The sequence below is a fragment of the Rhynchophorus ferrugineus genome, unplaced genomic scaffold (genome assembly GCF_030347505.1).
Source record: "Rhynchophorus ferrugineus isolate W39M unplaced genomic scaffold, kcgeb_rfMv2 rfM2, whole genome shotgun sequence".
Classification (NCBI taxonomy): domain Eukaryota; kingdom Metazoa; phylum Arthropoda; class Insecta; order Coleoptera; family Curculionidae; genus Rhynchophorus; species Rhynchophorus ferrugineus.
In genome coordinates, this window is record NW_027472581.1 from 16,862,939 (window position 1) to 16,883,812 (window position 20,874).

The 20,874-nt window shown below is 29.8% G+C and overlaps 1 protein-coding gene and 2 long non-coding RNA genes across 6 annotated transcripts in view; 2 read left to right on the forward strand and 1 right to left on the reverse strand.

Annotated features, from left to right (window-relative positions):
- The first annotated feature begins 2,714 nt into the window (after positions 1-2,714).
- LOC143190005 (uncharacterized) lies at positions 2,715-9,848 on the forward strand. Its single transcript, XR_013004138.1, has 5 exons — positions 2,715-2,899; positions 3,482-3,534; positions 5,345-8,227; positions 8,364-9,172; positions 9,239-9,848. It is a non-coding gene; the product is annotated as an uncharacterized LOC143190005 (long non-coding RNA).
- Positions 4,765-20,874, reverse strand: part of Lerp (lysosomal enzyme receptor protein) — a 39,141-nt gene continuing 23,031 nt past the window's right edge. For 2 of the 4 annotated variants that reach the window (XM_076394029.1, XM_076394027.1), the window contains 7 exons: positions 18,732-18,864; positions 15,679-15,794; positions 14,227-14,345; positions 11,150-11,367; positions 10,989-11,088; positions 5,830-5,936; positions 5,202-5,765 (listed from right to left, as the gene is read on the reverse strand). In XM_076394029.1, coding sequence (XP_076250144.1) covers positions 5,751-5,765; positions 5,830-5,936; positions 10,989-11,088; positions 11,150-11,367; positions 14,227-14,345; positions 15,679-15,794; positions 18,732-18,864 — 808 coding nt within the window. In that variant the 3' untranslated portion in view covers positions 5,202-5,750. Of the gene's footprint in view, positions 4,910-5,201; positions 5,937-10,988; positions 11,089-11,149; positions 11,368-14,226; positions 14,346-15,678; positions 15,795-18,731; positions 18,865-20,874 lie in introns of those variants that run through there. The other 2 variants (XM_076394028.1, XM_076394026.1) reach the window with 2 other exon arrangements.
- LOC143190008 (uncharacterized) lies at positions 12,606-13,294 on the forward strand. The gene is made up of 2 exons (XR_013004141.1): positions 12,606-12,879; positions 12,939-13,294. It is a non-coding gene; the product is annotated as an uncharacterized LOC143190008 (long non-coding RNA).

The window sequence follows — 20,874 nt, forward strand, 5'->3', positions numbered from 1 at the left end:
ATAGCTGAGCATATATTTTGACTTTCGTAGGCTTTTTCAATAACATCTGTGGACCTGGTCAATTGTTGAGTGTTTGTTAATAAACCCAAACTGGTGTGTTGGTATTAGGTTTTTTCTCTCTATGATGAGTTATATTTAAGATAATATAAAATATTCCATATTCAGTAGTTTATTAAACCTTGTATATGTAAAAGTATAACTTTTGTGTTAAATCTGTTAAATTAGGTTTTAATGTATTGTTAGTATAATATACTCTCACTAAACAGAAAATTCTAAGAATTTTCTTTTGAAATAATATTTGCAATGTAAATTTTACATATATTTAAATAAAATATATTTTTAAACTTTTATTGCATCTTTATTTTTACTATTTTTATTACTACTATTATTATTAAAATATTTTAAATTTCTCGCAACTAATATTGTTAGTTGCGCCCTCAGTGACAAATGAACGCTAAACTTGTAATACATGTGAGATACACTTCTAATTCATCTGTGTTTTGTGGTTAGGTTATTCGGGTCAGCTAGTTATATAATAAATTTAACATAAAGCAGTAAAGTTGAAAGTTTAACAAAACTATTCATTATAAATGACTCAAAAAATGGATCTAAAATCCTGCATATAAAAAATTTTACATTCACCTAGTCTTTTTTTAATCAGCGCCTCTGACAGGTGGAATTTGAAAACATAAAGTAACTATTTTTTCTATGGTAACTATTATTATTATTTAAGAGGAAGCCTACAATATCTCGTTCCTGTTTGAAGTAACTGATTAGAAACTACATCTGTTTTTGACTGACTATTTATTAGCTTCAACATTTTTAACCAGTGTAATAATAAGCAGCGATTATTATTACACATAACAAGCAAAGCGTTTAAACAACGTTTGCCGGTTTATAAGTAATTATTATCAATGATGTTTTGTAGAATTTTGCGGACATTTGACTACCGGGCGACTTTTATAGGCTGATTTGGTTAGATGTTAGAACGTATCAGACAGCATTGTATCTTTTTTTAACTACTACGAAATGATAAAGAAAATATTGTGTGATTTTAAAACAAATTTACCTATTGTTATAGGCAATATATTAAACATTTTGATGATCCGATTTCACTGTTATTACTGTTGATTTTGCCCATATGGTGTCCGTGCCATAGATATATAGTTGCATATAATGTACGCTACTATAGTTGCCTAAAGATAGATATATTAATGTGCTGCGCTCACACTCGGAGTTGTAACCCATATAAATTCCTGTTGAATTCGTGTACCATTTAATAAATAAAAACAGGTTTAACAATAAATATATTGCAATAATTCCGTGAAATATCTAAACTGTACATTTAATTTTCTCTAAAAAAAAATTGAATATACAAGATATTTTTATATCATTTAAATGATACGATACAACCAACAATTTGAAACGTTTTTAATTTCGCGCCATATTGAAAGCAATGCCAATTAAAGGCGAACAGTGGCGTCGGCGTAGTGTTCCCAAAAAATAATGATGTAATCTCATTAAAATACTAAACAATTTTATATACCTAAAACATTTTCTATTACACACTAAAAAGCAAATTCCACTTGGCATTCGCAAATTCTTGTTGTAATAAATGATAAAAAAACTGCAATGGAAGTGCAAGCCATGGAAGTAAAGTGAACCAGTGCAATAATCTACCATCGGTAGGCTACCGGCTCACGCTATCACTATTATTTATATAGGCCACACGAACGTGCTCTGCGAGCTCCGTCCGTATCAGGCTTTTTTTTGGCCTGGAGTTCGACTTTCACGATTGACAGGCCTATTTTGGTGAGATTAATGATGTTCCGTTCTTCGTTAGGAACAACGACCTGGATTATGGAAAGGTCTTCGCCTGATTTAAGTTTCCACCTTTGAAAAGATTTTGGGTGGAAACCTTGCGAAATAAGCTGTTCTTTGGCTTCGTCAACCGTTACAATTGTTGGGATGTTGCGGATGATGACTCGTATTGCCCTTTCAAAAGGAGGGCAGAAGGAGTGAAAAGCATATTTCCGGTCTTCAAGAAGCTTGGTCAGTTTGCGGAAGTCGTTCGAAGTTGGTACAAATAAGCGAGTTCCGTCCTTTCGGCTTAAAGTTGCAATAATCTCTATGGAGTTATCTTTCGCGATTCGAAGGATTTCTGAATATTTTTTCATATCACGAAGAACGATGTGTCCGGCCAAACGGTCTAAAACAAGGCCGATATTTAAGGGGAAATTTTATTACATTTAGTCCAGTGCCGCATGGCCCGTATGCAACTTTCGGCCAGTTAGTAATATTAATAATTGTGACTATGGAAGTGGTTTTTAATTTAATTAATGTGAAAACATTTTTTAAATATTCTTACGAAGAAGAGAATTTAAATGAAAATCTAGACCATAACCAGATATTATTATTGAGAAATCTGGTGCAAGTAGAGGGAAAAGTTACACCCGTAAATTTAATAGATATAATAAATTGTGCAAAAGATCGATTTCATTTTAAAGAGCATCTAGTAGTTGCATCACCTTTCTTTTCAGTTTATCTCCGAAATAGACAATTTTAATGGCAAAGTGATACCAAATTTGAGAACAGAAAATAACGTAGGATGGACTTAATTTATAAAAAATAGTTTTTTTGTACAAAAATCACAGAACACCTTAAAATTTTTATAAAGAGCCGCCACTGATGATGAAGTATTCTCATTGGCTAAATATTAATAATGATATGTTATCATCTGTTTAATGTATTTAAATCTTTCCTACTACAATTTTCGCTTATTTATTATAATCCGTTTTGAGGGTGAGCATATTTCTTTGTTTGCTAATTGGTGCAGTTATCTTTTCAACTTTAATTTATTGTTGGAAACGGCAAAAAATCCGACTACATATATTTTAAGGTAAGAATTAAATATAATGTGCAATAATTTTTTAAAAAATCTAGATACGTCTATCTATAAAAATCTATTACGTCACTCTAATTTTTTCGGTGGTAATACTCGGTAGCTTAACAAGTTCGCATTTTGAATCATGAAAATAATTCTTTGTTATAAAAGGTTTAAACGCTGTGGAAATTCATAAAAGAATGACAAAATGTGCAGGTGAGTATGCTTTTTCAAAAACAGTGGTTTATAAAGGGTAGTATAACCCTTCCAGGATCTCCAAAATCTTAGTTATAACCAAAATATTGTTTAATATAAGGTATGTAACTTTTTTTGTGTATATTTGAGTGAATCCCGGGATAATTGAAATTTCAACATGTTTTGTAACATTTGGGTGACTCATATTAATTGGATGTCATTGTGTATTTGTAATTGTGATCTAATATTCGTTTTATTGTGGAAATAAAATAATGTAATAATCCATAAAATAGAAAAGTCAATGTTCAGACAGGACAATATTTGTAGAGTCCCGTAGTATTCTATATAATAAATCATATTATACATTTCTTTCACTTGAAATTCCTATGTTTTTTGTTTCAGATTAGATTCAAACAGATTGGTGTAGCGGGCATTCCCAACGTGTATAATTTATGGTGAGCTAGATTATATTTATTTTCAGTCAAAATTAGTTACAGTGCATATTATATGTAAAAAAAGTTTATCAGTAAATGTAAATAATATGTTGATAAAAATTGTATAAGTTTGAGTTGGTTCTAATTATTTTGTTTATAATATATCAAAAGCTCTGTAATAATTAATATAAACTAGCTGGCGGATACATCATAGATTTGTTGGATAATTATTACTTTGTCTAGACTGACCATACTATTTAACACGGACACCAAACCACGATTCTTGGTATTAATCCTAATGAATAGCCACTAAGTGTTTTTACCTACCAGAAAATCACAATCTCAAATTAAGTCAGTTGGAATTAGTGGCATTCTTAGAATTAGCATATCCTTCCCATTGTCAGTCTAATACAGCCTTTGAAAACACTTCCATCGATTTGTTACTTTGTAACGTCAGTCTCATGCTTGTTAAGTGTGACATGTCTTCAAAGTATTCACATATTTCCACAAATTTTATGTCTAAAAATAAAATGACCGGCAGAGTTTGGCGAAAATCTTCAGACAATAGAAACATCGCGCCCACAAAACAGAGAGGAATTAGAAGTGTTATCTCATTTGCAACCAGAGGGCGCGACTGATAATACGAATAATACAGGAAATACAAAATATTTTATTAATAATAGCAGTAATAAAAATAGTAAAAATAAAACTGCAATAAAAGTTTAAACATTTATATATTTATATATTTTATTTAAATTTCATATTTTATTTAAATATATGTAAAATTTGCATTGCAAATATTATTTCAAAGGAGATTTCTTAGAATTTTTTATGCTTAATGACAATATATTAGTATAAAATCCATTAAAACGTAATATAACATATTTAACACCAAACTTTTATATAATCTTAAATATAACTCTGACAAATAGGAGTACCGTAAAATATATATATTGAAGGCTATTTTGAAATGTCTTTTTAAATCTTTTTAATCAAATATTTATTGTAAGTATATAATTGTACATCATCCATATAAGCTGTGTTATGTTTAGATGTTGCAATAAAAAAGGTTTCATTTTTGCCTTTTGCTATTCTATTCACTTTTCTCATCCACCAAAACAAATAACAGCTATTATCCTTCGAATCACGTCTCGTTGAGAATGCTCAATACAGTTGATCATTTTGAAAAATACAAGCATTTGGTGATATAAAATATTGGACAGACTGATTGTTCATTATAAACCCTTTTTCTTTTATTTATGACTTCAAAAGAGATTCCCATCAGTTTTTAATTATTTATTGCTAAAAGCCATTTCTGACATAGAGCAGGATCCTTTATTCTACATCCTGGGACGCAACACCTGAGATGTCTTCAGATTTAAATAAATCATTTTAACTAAAAAAGAGCCATAAAAACACAGTTAACAAAATAAGAATATTTAACAAGTAAGTTTTTAAGTTTGCTTTGTTGCCATGTTGAAAAATACTCCGCAATAGCCGCAAATGAACAAACTAAAACACTGTTTCGTATGCGCCCATTTAAGATACCCTTCTAAATTCTCAATATTTTGTGATCGCGCCTCCGATACTCGTTTATACAAATATTGTCCTAGTAATCACAAACACAACAAATAAATAATTCCCTAAATAGGTAAATAATTAAGTATAATGATAAATAAAACATCATATGGCAAAGTAACAATATAATATATAACACAAAAAAAATCAAGATAGGGACAGTAACAAAAAATAGAGCATAATTTATTGGGAAAACAAACGGGGGAGGGTAAAATAAGAATAAAAATCAACTTTTATACATTTTTTGTTTCAGAAAAATTTTAACATATCATATCCCTCTGGAAAAAAAAAATTGTTTCTTCAGTGGAATTTGTGACATTCCAAAAAATGTAGGACATAAAGTAATAGATTGTAATCTGTTCAGTTTTTGACATTGTTGCATTATTTATCAGTCATTTTTAAGTATAAATAAAAGTAATAATTATAGGATATCCTTGGTATTTGATAATACTCTTTTTATATAAACATTTTACTTTGGTTAGTTTATAAAAAATAATCCTGGGTGTAAGTAAATATTCTTTATGATTTTTCGATCTGCCTTCTATAAGTTATATTAAAATAAATTCAATTCGGGTTAAGCGTAAAATAACATTAAACAAACAAATTAATTTTAAAACACTCTCTGTCTTATTAAAATAAATGTAAATAGATTTATTTTATTATTTCTGTAAATCCTACAAAAATAAAATATTTCCTTATTATTTATGCTTACATTCAACTAATATTATTGACACTTACCTTAAAATACATGTAATCTGAACATGTTAAGTTTTTCCGCTTCCTCCAATATATTAAAATTGACAAGATAATTGCAACAATTAATAAGCCAAGAAATATGCTCAGTCCTAAAAAACGATATATTAAAATATTAATGGCTATAAAGATACCTGTTGGTAATAGAATACTTTATATTTTATGTAATTAGCACCGTTCATATGATATTTATCTCGTCTTTACAGTCATATGAATTCTATGAAAGTATATGCTTATAAATACGTGTCACAAGGCAAATGTCATGAGAACGGGGTTAAATATATCTATCAGTGTCATAATTTTCATTTTGACATATTCAATTACGTGATAACCTAAATAGGTTAGATTTTATAATATACATGTATAATATATTATATTCTGAATTGGTAATAAAAACAATTTCAACTAATACGCTAAAAAGTATTTTGTTTCAATTTCTTTTTCATCCTCCTAACTTACGCAAAGTGTAATAGTTAGTACAGACTTGAACAAAGCGAACAAAAATTCGGCGAAAGTTTCTTCGTTCGCGGTGATCGAAATCAAATCGTGAGGCGTTCGTTTCTTCTCGGAAAGTTTCGGTCTCCCATAATCATTTGTCGGTTTTCATCGTCCGTTTCTGTTTTCTTTTGTTTATAGCCATACTTTTCATAACGGCGTGCCAAAATAAAATGTCTTGTGAATGATTTTTCGACGGTATGTTTAGTGTCCTTTTTCTAAAAAGTATTGTTAGTTGCTAAAATAATATGTATCGCCTAGGCGTTTTTAAAAGAGTATGAAATGGTTGTAAGTATGGCCGGTAACATAAACAAAGTTATGATAAGGAAATACGAATGATATTGAAATTGAAATTAAAGATTATGATAAGGATATGTCATAAAACTATTATGTTTATACTACTTTAGTATTCTATTTATAGATTCCTGAAGAGATTTCAAACATTTACAATTCTGTAACAATTAATAAACTTGCTAACAAGCACATATGAGATCTTGAAAAAACTTAAGGAGCAGTCTCTGGAAAGAAGCTAAAAAGCGATTGTTGAGTATAGTGCGATTAATGGGTGGTTATTTTTACAAGTTGATGTGTTTGTATATAATTATAAACCATGCAGTAAATACAAATTCATTCCTGTTTATATAGTTCTTGTTTCTATCATTGGCAGATGAATTGCCTGATGACTCCATTTATAAGTTTTGTGCCAGCAAATAAAGGTAATATTCTTAAATTAAGGTTTTGTTATGTTTACCTCATAATGAAATTAGCACGTTTTATTTATTTATTAGCATTTTTTCTCTTGGGATATAGATATATTCATCTTCTGGTTATATTGTAATCGTTACAGAATTGTAAATGTTTAAAATCTCTTCATGAATCTATAAATAGAATACTAAAGTCGAATAAATATCAGAGTTTTATGAAGTTCAATTTCAATATTATTGGTATTTTCTTCCTTAACTTTATTTATTAACCGGTCATACAATAATTTGACACTCTTTTAAAAACGCTTAGACGGTACATATTATTTTAGCAATAAACATTGCTTCTTAAAGTGAAAAATTATTCACTAGATATTTCATGTGGGCATGCCGTTGTGAAAAGTATAGTTATAAACAAAAGAATACATACCCCCGAACATACTCCGACGGAAACTTTCCGAGAGGAACCGAATGCGCCACGAACTGATTTCGATCACCGGTCCGCGAAGAATAGATATTCGCCGAATCTTCGCGCAGAGCCCAAAAAATCGCTTCATTCAAATCTATACTGACCTTGTTATCGAATATTTGCAAATCCTTTAAAACTTGATAATTAGATGTTATGAATTTGCAAACGTTATTAAATCAAAATTCTAAGTTGACGTGGCAACATTGCGACGTTATAAATTTTGATGTGCATCGTTTATTATAGAATTGGCGTTCTTTTGCCATCGTACCCGTCACCGTATTGATATAAATGAGATAAAAATATATAGTTTTATGTGTTATTTATATTATGATAAATAAGAATGTACATTAACATAACGGCTTTTAGGAATTATATTCTTAAAGAGTATTTATTAGTGTAATGGAGTAAAAAGAAACAAATTATGATTTTGATAAATAGAAAATAGAAAAATAATATAAATAAATTATTAATATACTTGGTAAAACGGAAATGCAATTAAACAAAATCCGTATCCTTATATGACAGAAAAATTATATTTATAAGTAAATGATGCTTTCTGAATATTTTCCACTCCACTTTATGCTTTTTATACTTTACAATAGTTCAGTTTAGAGATGAGTGCGATATTTTTTGTAATAGAACAGCGGCCAAAACTAACGATTTTGCTTACCCATAAATTTTTAAATCTCAGGGTCAAAGAGTGTTTTATTATCTTTATGTGTCAGTAGAAAGTTGTGGTTGTTATATTATTAATAATGTATCATATTGTATTATTAGTGGGCTCTCCAAGAAATGCATAAACTGTATAATAAAAGCTAGGAGCGGTAAAAAAGAAATATCTCAAGTAAAAGAAGGTAACATATCACTATTAAACTCAATCTAATTCAATTATGAAATATATAATCGAAGTATATCAATTATTACCAAATATAACATGTATCAACTAAGATATGACTGCCAAGATATTTGATTCGGATTGATTATGGCCTTAGGTGTCAGTGCGATGTCAAATGAAAAAATTGAACGAACCACTTATTTTTGCAAAAAAGATAAGCAATAGACATACTGTTCTAGGATAACCTGTTTTTCTTCAGGTTTTCTTCAATATTCCTTCCAAATTTTTCTAATAAAAATCCTGTTTCAAAATTTGTACGAAAATATACAAACCTTTTGGTGACATTTTTCAATTCGATATAAAAATTTTATTTACAAAGTGCTAAAACTTGAATTAACTTAATAAGACTTGTCAGCCCAAAAAATAGCTTAATAAACGAACCTATTCTAAGACCCATATGTAACTGACCGATAGATGGCGGTAGTTGCCCACAACTTCTGTTTTGTGATCGAAATGAAGCAATGAAGCCATGCTCAAGATGTGTGATAATGTATAATTGCATAATGAAAGCGTGTCAGCTAGATATATACTAAATTGTTCAATATGGTTCAAAGAGTAGCATTTATACCTAGAGTACAATTAAACATTCAACGGAAATTTAACAAACCTTTCACCAGAGAGTTTCGTTTAACTTCTGTAATTCAAGACTAAAACGACCAGGACCGACATGGATGGATGAACCGGATGGATCAACATGACCCGTTGGAATAGTAGATGGATTAAAAGTAAAAGAAAGACATGAAAGATTATGTGTCAAAAAAATAATTGGTTAGCTAACAATTCATAAGCCAATACATTTGATTTAGCCTAAGTTCAAGTTATTTTCGTTTGCAGGTATGCACTTCTCTTAAGTGTTAAGTTCATTTTATATAATTTTCTGCAGAATTCTGAATGATATGTAGTTTTGTCTCTGAGCTATTTCAATCTTAGGAACCACATCGTGTTGCTTTCTGTATTTTTTATGTTATTTATTACTACATGGGACAAAAAATCTAATGATAAACAAGTTAAAGTAAAAAAGCAAGAAAGTGTAATCAACGAGCCAACCATCGTCGATAAGATGAAATTGCGACACAATTTCAGGCAGTTTGTAAACAAGGTAGAACATTTAAGGAATACCCAAAACAAGTTGAAAAAGAGTAATTCGTTCTTAAGAATTGTAACATGGAATGCAAATGGGCTAAATCAGCAAGTCCGGAAACTAGAACTATTTTTGAGAACAAATAATATACAGCTCTCATATCGGAGACTCATTATTCTAAAATAATACATTAAAATAGGGGGTTATAGTGTATACTGGGGTGTACTGTCCAGAACGGATGAAGAACGTGCTCGAGGCGGAGCAACTCTAATAATAAAGAAAACAAATTACTCCCAGCAATAAGTACAAGACCTACTGGATTTTTACATTTCGAAATGCATCCCATCAATTACCCTTTTAAAATTAAGGAAGTGATAAATGAAAGAAGGAAAGCACTGCACAGAATCAAAAATGCTACAAACAAAACAATATCTAATAGAACTAGTAATCAAACTAATCAAAAGATTAAAGAATTAGTAATCAAAGAATATAAACAGGGTTGCTTCGAAAAATATCCAGAAATCGTGCCCTGCAATATTCCTGGACTTCTCACAAGCTTTTGACCAGTATGGCATTTGGGATTAATATATAAAAAGAGCAAATTGTTTTATCAATCAATCATAAATCCAATTTGGACCTATGGGGTGTAAATATGGCTAAGACATCAAACCAACTAATAATCCAACGCACGAAAAACAAAGTTCTACGATTAATTACTAATGCTTATCACTACGTAACCAACGAAGAACTGCACGATAACCTCGAAATCAAATGGATGTACGAAGTGATCCAAGATTTCACCTGAAAACATGAAATAAGGCTGCTAAATCATATCAACGTGGATGCAATACTACTGGACAACACACAGGAAATCAGAAAATTGAAGCGAACCAAACCACATGAATTTGTTTAGTGTATACCATATTATTAACATTAGCTTAAGTAGATTAGTTTTATTTTAATTTGGGAAATCCATACTGATGTATTAATCCCGTACTCGCCTTGTTTGTGTATTGATGCAAGTACAACAGAACAGTAGTAATAAATGAATTTGTAAATTAGGATTGTACTAAGTACGTCTAATGTAAGATGTAATTAATTTAAAAAAATATTATTACTGCGTCTTTTATATCTATCTTGGTTTTTAAAGACAAACTAAAAGTTATTTTATCTTGAAAATTATTATCAATACTCTAGAAAAAAGATAATATCTCAGAGCACATGCTCAATACAGCTCAAAAACAGAGTGCATTAAAATACCATTTATAACTAAATCTTCGGACTCTTGAACTCAAACAGTTCTTTTGTAAAAAAACAACTTTCAACAAATGAATGGAATGAAAATGAAAAGAAAGATGGGACCCATAAACTGAGGAATTGTTGGAATATGACCAGGTATTAAAGGTGATGGAAATTTATGTAATATAAAAATCTCATTACCGCAAACTTATTGAATAAGCTAGTGTAAAAGATAAATAAAGATAACTATTATATATTATATACCAATTATCCAAGGCGAGCTTGACCTGTATACCGAAGACGGTTCGTCTATAGGAACATGGCAGTATTCATTTTCTAATTCACGAACATGCCTGGAACATTCCTGAAATAAGGAACATACAATGTACAGTACAAATTAGTTAAAACATAACGATTTTACTTACAGAAGAACATACATATTTTGTACTATATTCTATGCGTAACATAGATTTATTCATCATTTGTTTGGAGTCAAGTTCTTCAGAATCATTACATTTAAAGTGTATCACAATTTGACCGACCGTATTTACTGCGTTATTTGTATTTGGTAGTTTCCAATTCAAAAAGGAACTATGTGAATATATCTTAAAATCCATCTCAGAAAAGGGTTGATACCTACAAACTAATAAACAATCTGTTATATACGCCAAAATTCTTATACATACTCTAATTTGTGATTGTGAATTATATATATGAAAAACCAAAATACATTGATGAGAAATCTATTGCATATTATTGCAAGGTATGTTATTAAATTTTGGCTTGCATAATTTTTAATACTAGGTATATTTTAGTTTATAAGTTTTGAGTTGTTTTACTTTTCTCAAATACGGTTAAAACAACTGATACAGTGCATATTATCCAATGAATTGTTCATCGTTTGATACGACTATTTTTTCACGTTTGCAAGTTTCCTAATCATTCATGTATACAGATTCAGAGTTTTTTCGGTTTTCAATTTAAAATTCGATGTTTTTTTTTTGAGACGATCCAATTTTTGGAATGAATGATAATAGGAATTTCATTTCATGTAAATGTTTACGTATTGTAAAACTCTTTGATCACATTTTTACTTTTATAACAACACTTTGTATTTAATGATTGACTCAAAAGTATAGATTTCAATTTATAACCACCACCCATGCCGTTTTAATTCCGTTTGAAGTTTTCATTCATTTTCTTTCTCACTTTCGACTTTCTACTGCATTTTTTTGCCTTCCATGCTCATAAGATTTTTGAAACTATTCCCAGCAACTTGTTTTATTCCAGTCGGCATTACAAAGTGCTTTTAAAAGACATGATGTCCCATCTGCAAATTTCTTCCAAATAAAAAAGTAAAACAAATGGCTACTGTAAGACTCGGTTCAAAACTTGAATAGACGAAAAAATAATGCAGTTTGTTAAACTGTAGACCCTGTGTGTTCGGGTAAAATCGGAATTTGGATTCGGGAATTATCGCAGGACGATCGCTACTTTTGAAGCTCCGAGTGGGATCGCTGAGAGCATATTTTTAATAATAAAAGCCATAATAATTGCTTTTGAAATCCAAAAAAGTCCAAAAGTAAATATCCTTTGATTTTTTGATTGATTTTTTTAAAATTATTTTTAATAAACTTATTAAAATAAATATTACGTTTATAGAGAAAATTTAATGTGTCAATTCTGCAAGAAAACATTCCTGGCTATAATCCCATTATTTCAACTAACGTTATGAAAATATAACTACAGTACTTCAACCACCAGCTAGAGGTAGTCCATTCATTAATGGAGTTTGTCCGTTAAAAATAATAACAAAAACTGTAGTGACAATTAGAACTATATTTTGGTCGTTATATGTTTTAGTAATAACATTTATTTTAGGTGAACTATCTGTTGAATATACTGAAACACATGTGTAACATAAATATGAAATTTGTTACAAAAAATTGACAAAAGCCGAAGAGAATAAACTTAAAGATCAAATGCTAGAGTGGTAGAGAATAATACTCTAAGGATAAATGTGCTGACAAGAGTTAACAAATCGTTCTATAAAAACACATAATATTAATTGTCAACGACACCCTAATGATCTAACGGCTACTACTGTAAAGGTAGAAAAGTGGAAAAAAGAGCATTTCTATTTAAAATAAAATAGGTAATGAGTTCATGTTTTGTACAATGATGTCTTGACTAAGACTTTAATTACTTTTATAGATTACTTACAACTAAAAAGATTCGTAGATAGTCATTCTAACAAGCATATTGAAAATAACTTACATGTTAGTAATTATGTGTTATAATGTATTTAATATCATTATTTATTCAACGCTAACAGTCATGAATCTGACGAAGAAAAAAGCTAAAATAATAGGATATGAAAGCAAAAGTTCTTAAAAAATTACATTGTGTCTTGCAGATGGTATGGTAAAATGAAAAAATGAAATGGTAACTCCAATCGTGGTGCTAGGTTGATTTCAGTGAATGGAATAAGTATTTCCATAATTTTCTGCGGCTTACCATAAAATTTTCTATGAATATTTGTTAAATCCCAATAAAATCTTACAATTCAATATGTGTTTTTATCCTTGTTATTTATTTATTTACTTTAGTAATTCTACCATTGTAAACTATAAAATGTGTATATATCACTCTTTTATCATCAGAAGTCTAACTTCAACTATCTGTTTCTCTTGGATGCTGCATCGTAAATGCTGACCATATTGCAAAAAAATGAACCAGCCATGAGTATTCGATTATACTTCGGGCAATTACGATTATACCCGAATGCACATGGCCTGCAGTATAACGATTGCTAAATAATGTTGGTACAAAATAACTAATACTTGAAGGGTAAGTTGTGGATAGACGTTATCCTACTGCACGCTAAGTATAATCTATTCAAAACTACAGTGAACTCACGTCATCAGGATGTCTAATGTATGCCTATCGCAATTTGTAAATTTGTTTTAAAACAGATAATATTTTCCTTTCTATACTTATATTTTCCATCATTTTATTTTAATTAAAAAATGATATAATGTTGTCTGATACGTTCGAACATGTAACTGAATAAGCCTACAAAATTCGCCTGGTTGCTAAACGACTGCAAAATTCTTCAAAACATTAGTGATAATAATTACAGGTTATAAATCGCCAAATGTTGTTTTACCACTTTGTTTTGATACATTTCAAATCGTTGTTTATTATTACTCTGATTAAAAATGTCGAAGTCATTGTCAGAGTCAGAAACAGATTGCGTCTCTAACTAATTATTTCGAACAGGAACGAGATAATATATGCATTACATGTACTACAATGTTAAAATAAATTATATTTAATAACATTATTTTTCTTTCAAAATTAACCAAAATTTAAAGTTGATGACTAAAATAAATAATAACAAAATTCAAATAGGAAAAATATAAATATACTTTCTGTTTGTACAAATATCGTGTGTAAAAAAATAAAAAAAAAACTAAAAATTCTTATAAGGGGTACTTACGCACAGCAGCGGCATCTTTTAACTGGCAAACAGTAAAATTTGACTGACATATATTAAACTTATATGAGCTATTTCCTAAAGAGAATTCAATGGCTTTTGTCGCATTAGTAAAATCGACACTAAAAAATAAAAAAAATATTAAGAAATGTTCAGTGTTCTTAAAGTATCTAAAAAAATATTTTCAAGCACCGGCAGATGGCAGTATGATTATTACTTCAAAATGAGAAGACTTTAAAAAAAGAAGAATGTTAAATTTGAACGTTTTTCTTAAGTATGAAATGTGTGAAGTCAATATATTCACATATTCAAAATTCAACAGCTTAATCGCCGAAAACGTTAGGAAACGACAATTTAAGATTATCAATAAGAATATATGGATGTTAGTAATACAATGATTTGTGTGATTCATTGCGAATTTTACTATTTTTCGAGTCTCGTCAATACCCACTCAACCCAACGGTTGACATTGCTTTAAACTATGACAGGTTAACTATAAAAAAGTGTTTAAAGGCTATGAACTGATATTAAACAATTGGACAAAAGGTGCCACGTCAATTAAATAAAGAACACTTATACATTCTGCAAGTGTGAATCATTCCTTTAATTTAATTAATAAAAATCAAGTTGGCCCTTTTATTAATCCAATTGTTTTAAATGATGAAAAAAAAAAGAAATATATAAGGAATATTATGAAAACTGCTATAAATACAATATCGGCTTCTTGCGAGAAAAGCTAAATTATTTAATAACTTAATAACATCTTAATATACAATCAAATATTAAAAACAATATGGCTTTTTAATATCCAATAATTCAGACCATTCAGAACAAGATATTGCTACTTAATGCAATAGATACAATGTGTAAAGTTGACTTGCACCCACTAAGTAATGGAAAGTGTCAAAAGGAAACAGGTTAGACTACTACTATTATATGAATATACATGATTCATAGACTGAAGGGGACCAAAGCATGGAAAGCAATATTAAGAGTTACAGTTCTGTCTATGAAATTTTAGAAGTAAATTAATGACTGATCGACGAGGCTTGGCTTTTTAGTATATAATTAATAATATCAAATCTGAACCTAAATAATTTTCTAAAAAACTCGTCAAACCATTACTTCATAAATATATTGTACTGAAATTGTTACAGTTCAAATCTAATCAAAGAGTCCGGATTGAGATTGACATTTACTTCTATGAATCAACATTATTGGAATGTTCTATCTATCTATAACATTAAAAAGGTGAAATACTTTCTCACACATCTAATACTAAAATATATATAAATAGGTTGGGGAAAAAGTAATTACGGTTTTATAAACTTAAAGTTTATGGTACAAATAGCGACAAATAGCAATTATTTATTGATAAAACATAAAGGTCAACATCGAGATTTCGAGAAGGTTAAAACCGACATTATTTTTTCTCCAACCTTATATTAAACCAACCTTCGATTTAGTGCTTTATCTATAAGACTGCATTTCTGTTCTCGCGGACAACCATAAAACGTTTCCCAAAGGATTTGATAATGACATTTATGGATTTTTGTCACGACAGGAGATTTCTGCAAATAAAGCACAAATCAAAATATTGCTGATTACAAGACACGTCCAAAACTAGTCTAGTTTACTTAGTTTCTGGACGTGTAGTAAAAAATATCAACATATTAATATTGTTGGTTTAATACATCATTTCACGTAAACAAAATAATTTGAGTATTGCTGTGGACTTGTGTAACATATGTAGTATATAGAAATTTTTGAAAAAAATAGATAAACAAACATTTTCGGATATCTTGACTAGAAAAAATGTATTAAACCAGCGGCAATACTGAGTTTTATCTGAATTTTCCTATGGTAGTGATTTCATAACCATCCCACTAATGACTGGGTATGTACCAAACGTATTTACATCAGTGAAGTAAAACGTATACAATCGTTTTCACTTAAACTTCCCTAAAACATCTCCTCAAGATCAGCGAAAAGAAACTAAAACAGCAACCACTACCGCCAATAAATTTATTCAAAATATGTATTCTGCATTTAGGATAAATGTTTCAGATTAAAAACAATATCGATACCTTATAAATACTTTATATAACCGTAATGGTAAATACTATAATACCCACTAAGTGTAGGCTCCTTTTTACAAATAAATTAATTGATATTGAGAAGGTATTTCCGAAAGATCTTGAAAAAATATTATTTTTTTTAGACGGCTGAACTATACTATACTAGTCCACTACTGTTATATGTATTGACTTTTGAAAACACAGAAAATATTTTCACTCCATTCATTAATTCCATGTCTAAAAGTACAAATTGAACCACTGCGCAGGCCGCAACGCCAACGCCCCAATGTAAACAGTGCCAGCTATTTGGAAACATACAGTTTTCTCATAACAAAGAAGCTATATGAAGTATGAATAAAAATTTGAAATAAATAAGGTAAGATGCTAATACACTAAGACTAGTACTGCACTGGCTACAGACTGCATTGTGATCTGAGGGGGCCATCTGCTAAGAATGGTGTTATTTAGACGCCGTTGAACCAGTCGCTCCTTCCTTCCACCGAATAAAACAGATTTTAAGTAATTTTTTTTTAATAATAGTTGTTTTGTTTTACACAAAATATAAATAATAATGCGGCTAAGGCCATTTAATCAAAGATTATAGTACACTTCACCATAAAAAGGCATTACGAAAACAAAAAAAAATTGTCGAAGTAGCAAACAACAAAGTAACACAATAGTTATGCACAAACAGCAAAAGGCAAAACAACAGAAGAAACTAAATTAGATACAACAGATAATAGGTAACAATCAATCTTAAAAGAAATGGATAAACATAAAGAAACAACTTAGACAAATTAAAAGATTAAAAAATAATAAACAGAATGGATTCGAAAAATATGTGAGTAAATTAAGCCTGGAAACAGACAAGGAATACTCGCTATAGAAACCAACTCGAAGATTTAAAAGACCAATTATTAGAGAGCTGCTTATTAAAAATGATTAAAATGAATGAATAGGTTCGACGCAACGAAAACGCTTCGGAAAAAGCTGAATTATTCACTTAATATTTGGCTAACGTATTCAGCCGAATAATATAGAATTTACAATATATACAACTCTACAACAATGGGTTTCCAGGGAAAATGATAACAACCTCAATCCTAAAAACGTTTCTGGAATTGATTATATCTTCTGAGTTACAGAAAGAGCTGCCATGATATACATATATTGATATACATATTTTATGTTTTAATGAAATGTTTTAACGTGGCTTAAATAATTATGCTTAAAAATAATTATGCCTGGCAAACCAGCGCAAAACGTTGGATCTTACTGCGATAGCAAACCAGTCTCAAATAAAAGGGCATTATTAACAGTTAAAGCTATTTCAGCTGGAGTTTCCTAAGATAGTGTATTCGAACAATTTCTATATCTGCTAATATCCTAAAAACAAAAGAAACTGCCCTTGGAACTTTTGCTGATGACCCACAATGACAAAAGATATATATTTGCCTAAAACTGCAGCACAAGTGGCAGTTACTAAGATTTATAAATTGACTAGAGATTGGAAAATGCAGATTAATAGCTTCAATCTGTCCATGTACCATGTAATTTTGGGTTGCGGCGAAATGATAAAAAATTAATTCTATCACTTGACAAATGACCGATTCCTCAAGCAGAGTCAGCTAAATACCTCGGCATCCCCCTTGATGGGAATTTATAAATATCATCTTAGACAAAAATCAGAGAAGATCAAACTCAAAATAAACCAACTATATTGGTTAGTAGGAAGATGCATACTGACCTAAAATCAAATAGATTATATATTAAATCAGTAAATTATAAAGTACAATTGGACCTATGTGGTGCAAATATGGGGTTGCTCCTAAACATCAAACCAACTAGTAATCCAACTGATATATTTACGCGAAATACAAGTACCATCTCTAAAAATTCGTATAAAATCTAAGAATCATACAGATCTTGCCATATGCTACCCACTTATGTACACATTAGAAAAAAAGACTAACTTAAACTTCCATATAACCGTCTGAACTTTTCAATAAGACTAAATCAAGTTATGGCGAAGGCGAATTCACCAGCCATGAATACTATATAAGACATATGTAACTCATTCATAACCGGACGCAAATAAGGTCTTATTGTAGAAAAGGGAAGATTATCTGTTTTGTATATTTATTTTGGAAGTTTTTATGACCCCAATAAATAACAGATACAAATAAAAAATATATGAGACTAATCTCAATATTATCAGTAATAATTTGGCAACCCACTGTAAATATGTTTATATACGGCTCTTTATATTACATTAATTAATTTATAAAAGATGAAAATTGTACCAAAAGTGTTAACTTGAGTTGTAAAAGAAAATTTAAGTTCATTTGTGAATTCAAGATAACTTATTCTATTTATATTTTTCAAATATACGCGTAACTTACAAGAACTGGCAACAATGTTTATATTTACCTCAACATTGCTACATTTGAAACGAATCTCAGAGGTGTAGTCTCCGTTACCGCATGAGCTTCCTGTATAATATTTTATCACCAAATCGTTCCCTATTAGCGTGCTTTCATAGAATTTTCCCAAGGACAAGAGTCTGAAACAATAAAAAGTAATAAATTTTTCTCTGAAATAAATCTTTTAACGCAATCTAGATAATATTCACTGTGCAATATTTGATTAAAAACTTTGCATTTTGAACAAAATATTTATCTCACATTTTAAAATCACATTTAAAAGAGACTTAGCTAACTTTTGCGGGTTTTTGATTCGATTGGATAAAAGATTTAAAAACATCAAACAAGCCTGGGTGAGCTAAGCAATCTTTCACAGGAATACCAAAAAAATATCGATATTTTTCGACGGTATATCGATACATTTTCAAAGAAGTATCGATAAAGGAGAGTATCAAACTCTTAGCTGCAAAGCAGAATGTCGATATTAGAAACCTGGTGTTTTTGAAAGGAAAGCATCGAAGTGAAAAATAGCGGCAAAGTTTGTTTTGATACTCTTCAACCTGAGCATCAAGTGCATTATGCGTGGTTTGGTAGCGGCTTTTTGTATTCACCGATATATCGAATCGATTATTGAAATCAATATAGTAGTGGTTAGTTCTATAGTCTATTCAAAGCTTTGTTTAGTAATGCGTTGTGGATATTTGTGACGTCGAAACATTGCAATGTTGCCGCATCAACTCTGAGTTTTAGTTCAGTTTGGCTTTGACATACAAGAAAATTCTAATCTAAATAAAATAATTGAACAAAAATGTTATCAAATATAATTTATTTTAACATTATAGTATATCTAAAAACTACAATTAATTATACAGCCACAGTAATTTATAGGTAAGTCTTAAAACCTCTTAACACTATTGCATTAAAGAATATTGCATACATCTGACAAACGGACGGCCACCGGTTGTCAGACGTACGCAAAATTATTCAAAATATTAGTTATTACTAGAGATTAAAAACCGACAAACATTATTTTCATCCTTTGATTATTTTGATAAATTTTAAATCGCTCCCTAATATATATCATTTCGTTTGAAAATGTCGAGAACAACAGATAGTCAGGGTCACAAACTGATCGCGACTATAATAGGTTATTTCCAACAGGTACGAGATAGTAAAGGCCCTCTTTTGCCAATAATTTCCGTTAGAGAGGTAATTATTGATGATATTAAATATCGTTCCGTAATATATGATATCATTTTGTTTGAAAATGCCGAAAACAATAGATAGTTAGTGTCACAAATTGATTGCGGCTTTAATAAAATATTTCAAAAAGGAACGAGATAATAGAGGCACCCTTTTGCCTATAATTTCCGTTAGAGAGGTAATTAGCAATGACATTAGTCCCTACAATTTTATTGAAAACGTTTTTAGCTCCCGCGCTAAATATTAGTGTGGGTACTGTGAATAAATAACAACGCTTATAAAATGAAGAATAACATGTTAGATTCATCAAAGAAAACCCGTCTACATATAAAATGGGTGACGAATCTTGGCCATCTTGATAATGGCTCTATTCGGGACCAAATATACGAAATGTATAAGAACAGTAAGTATACAAAACTATTTTATCGATATAAACATAATTTAATAAAATTATTTCAGAGAAAATTGTCTGGAAAGTATACATAAAAGAGTTAGGGACATGCAGCTTCTTAGGGATGTAAGACATCCTTTCATACACTCTTACAGGGCATAGGGTTTAAATGGTGTAAAGATAACCCTCGGAGAGGTTTAATGGAAGTTCTAGACATTGCCTTAAAAATAATTAAATTTTATGTGATAACATTCTTGTTTAATTGTTTTATTTAGATTAGAATTTTCTTGTATATCAAAGCCAAATTGAACTGAAGCTCAGAGAGCTAAACGTATTCGGTAGACTTCGGTAGTTTCCGCCTGATCATGCGATGTTGCCATTTCCAAGCAATCGAGAGGTTGAATACAACGTACTACAGCAGTCATTTTGAATTTAATCCTAACGTTGGTAGAAGCCCTATTTTGTATGCTTAAGAAACTTTTTAGAATATTTTGATTATGAATGGTAGGCAATGATGGATAAATCATCGATTTGTGGCTATTGTTAAAAAAGCTAT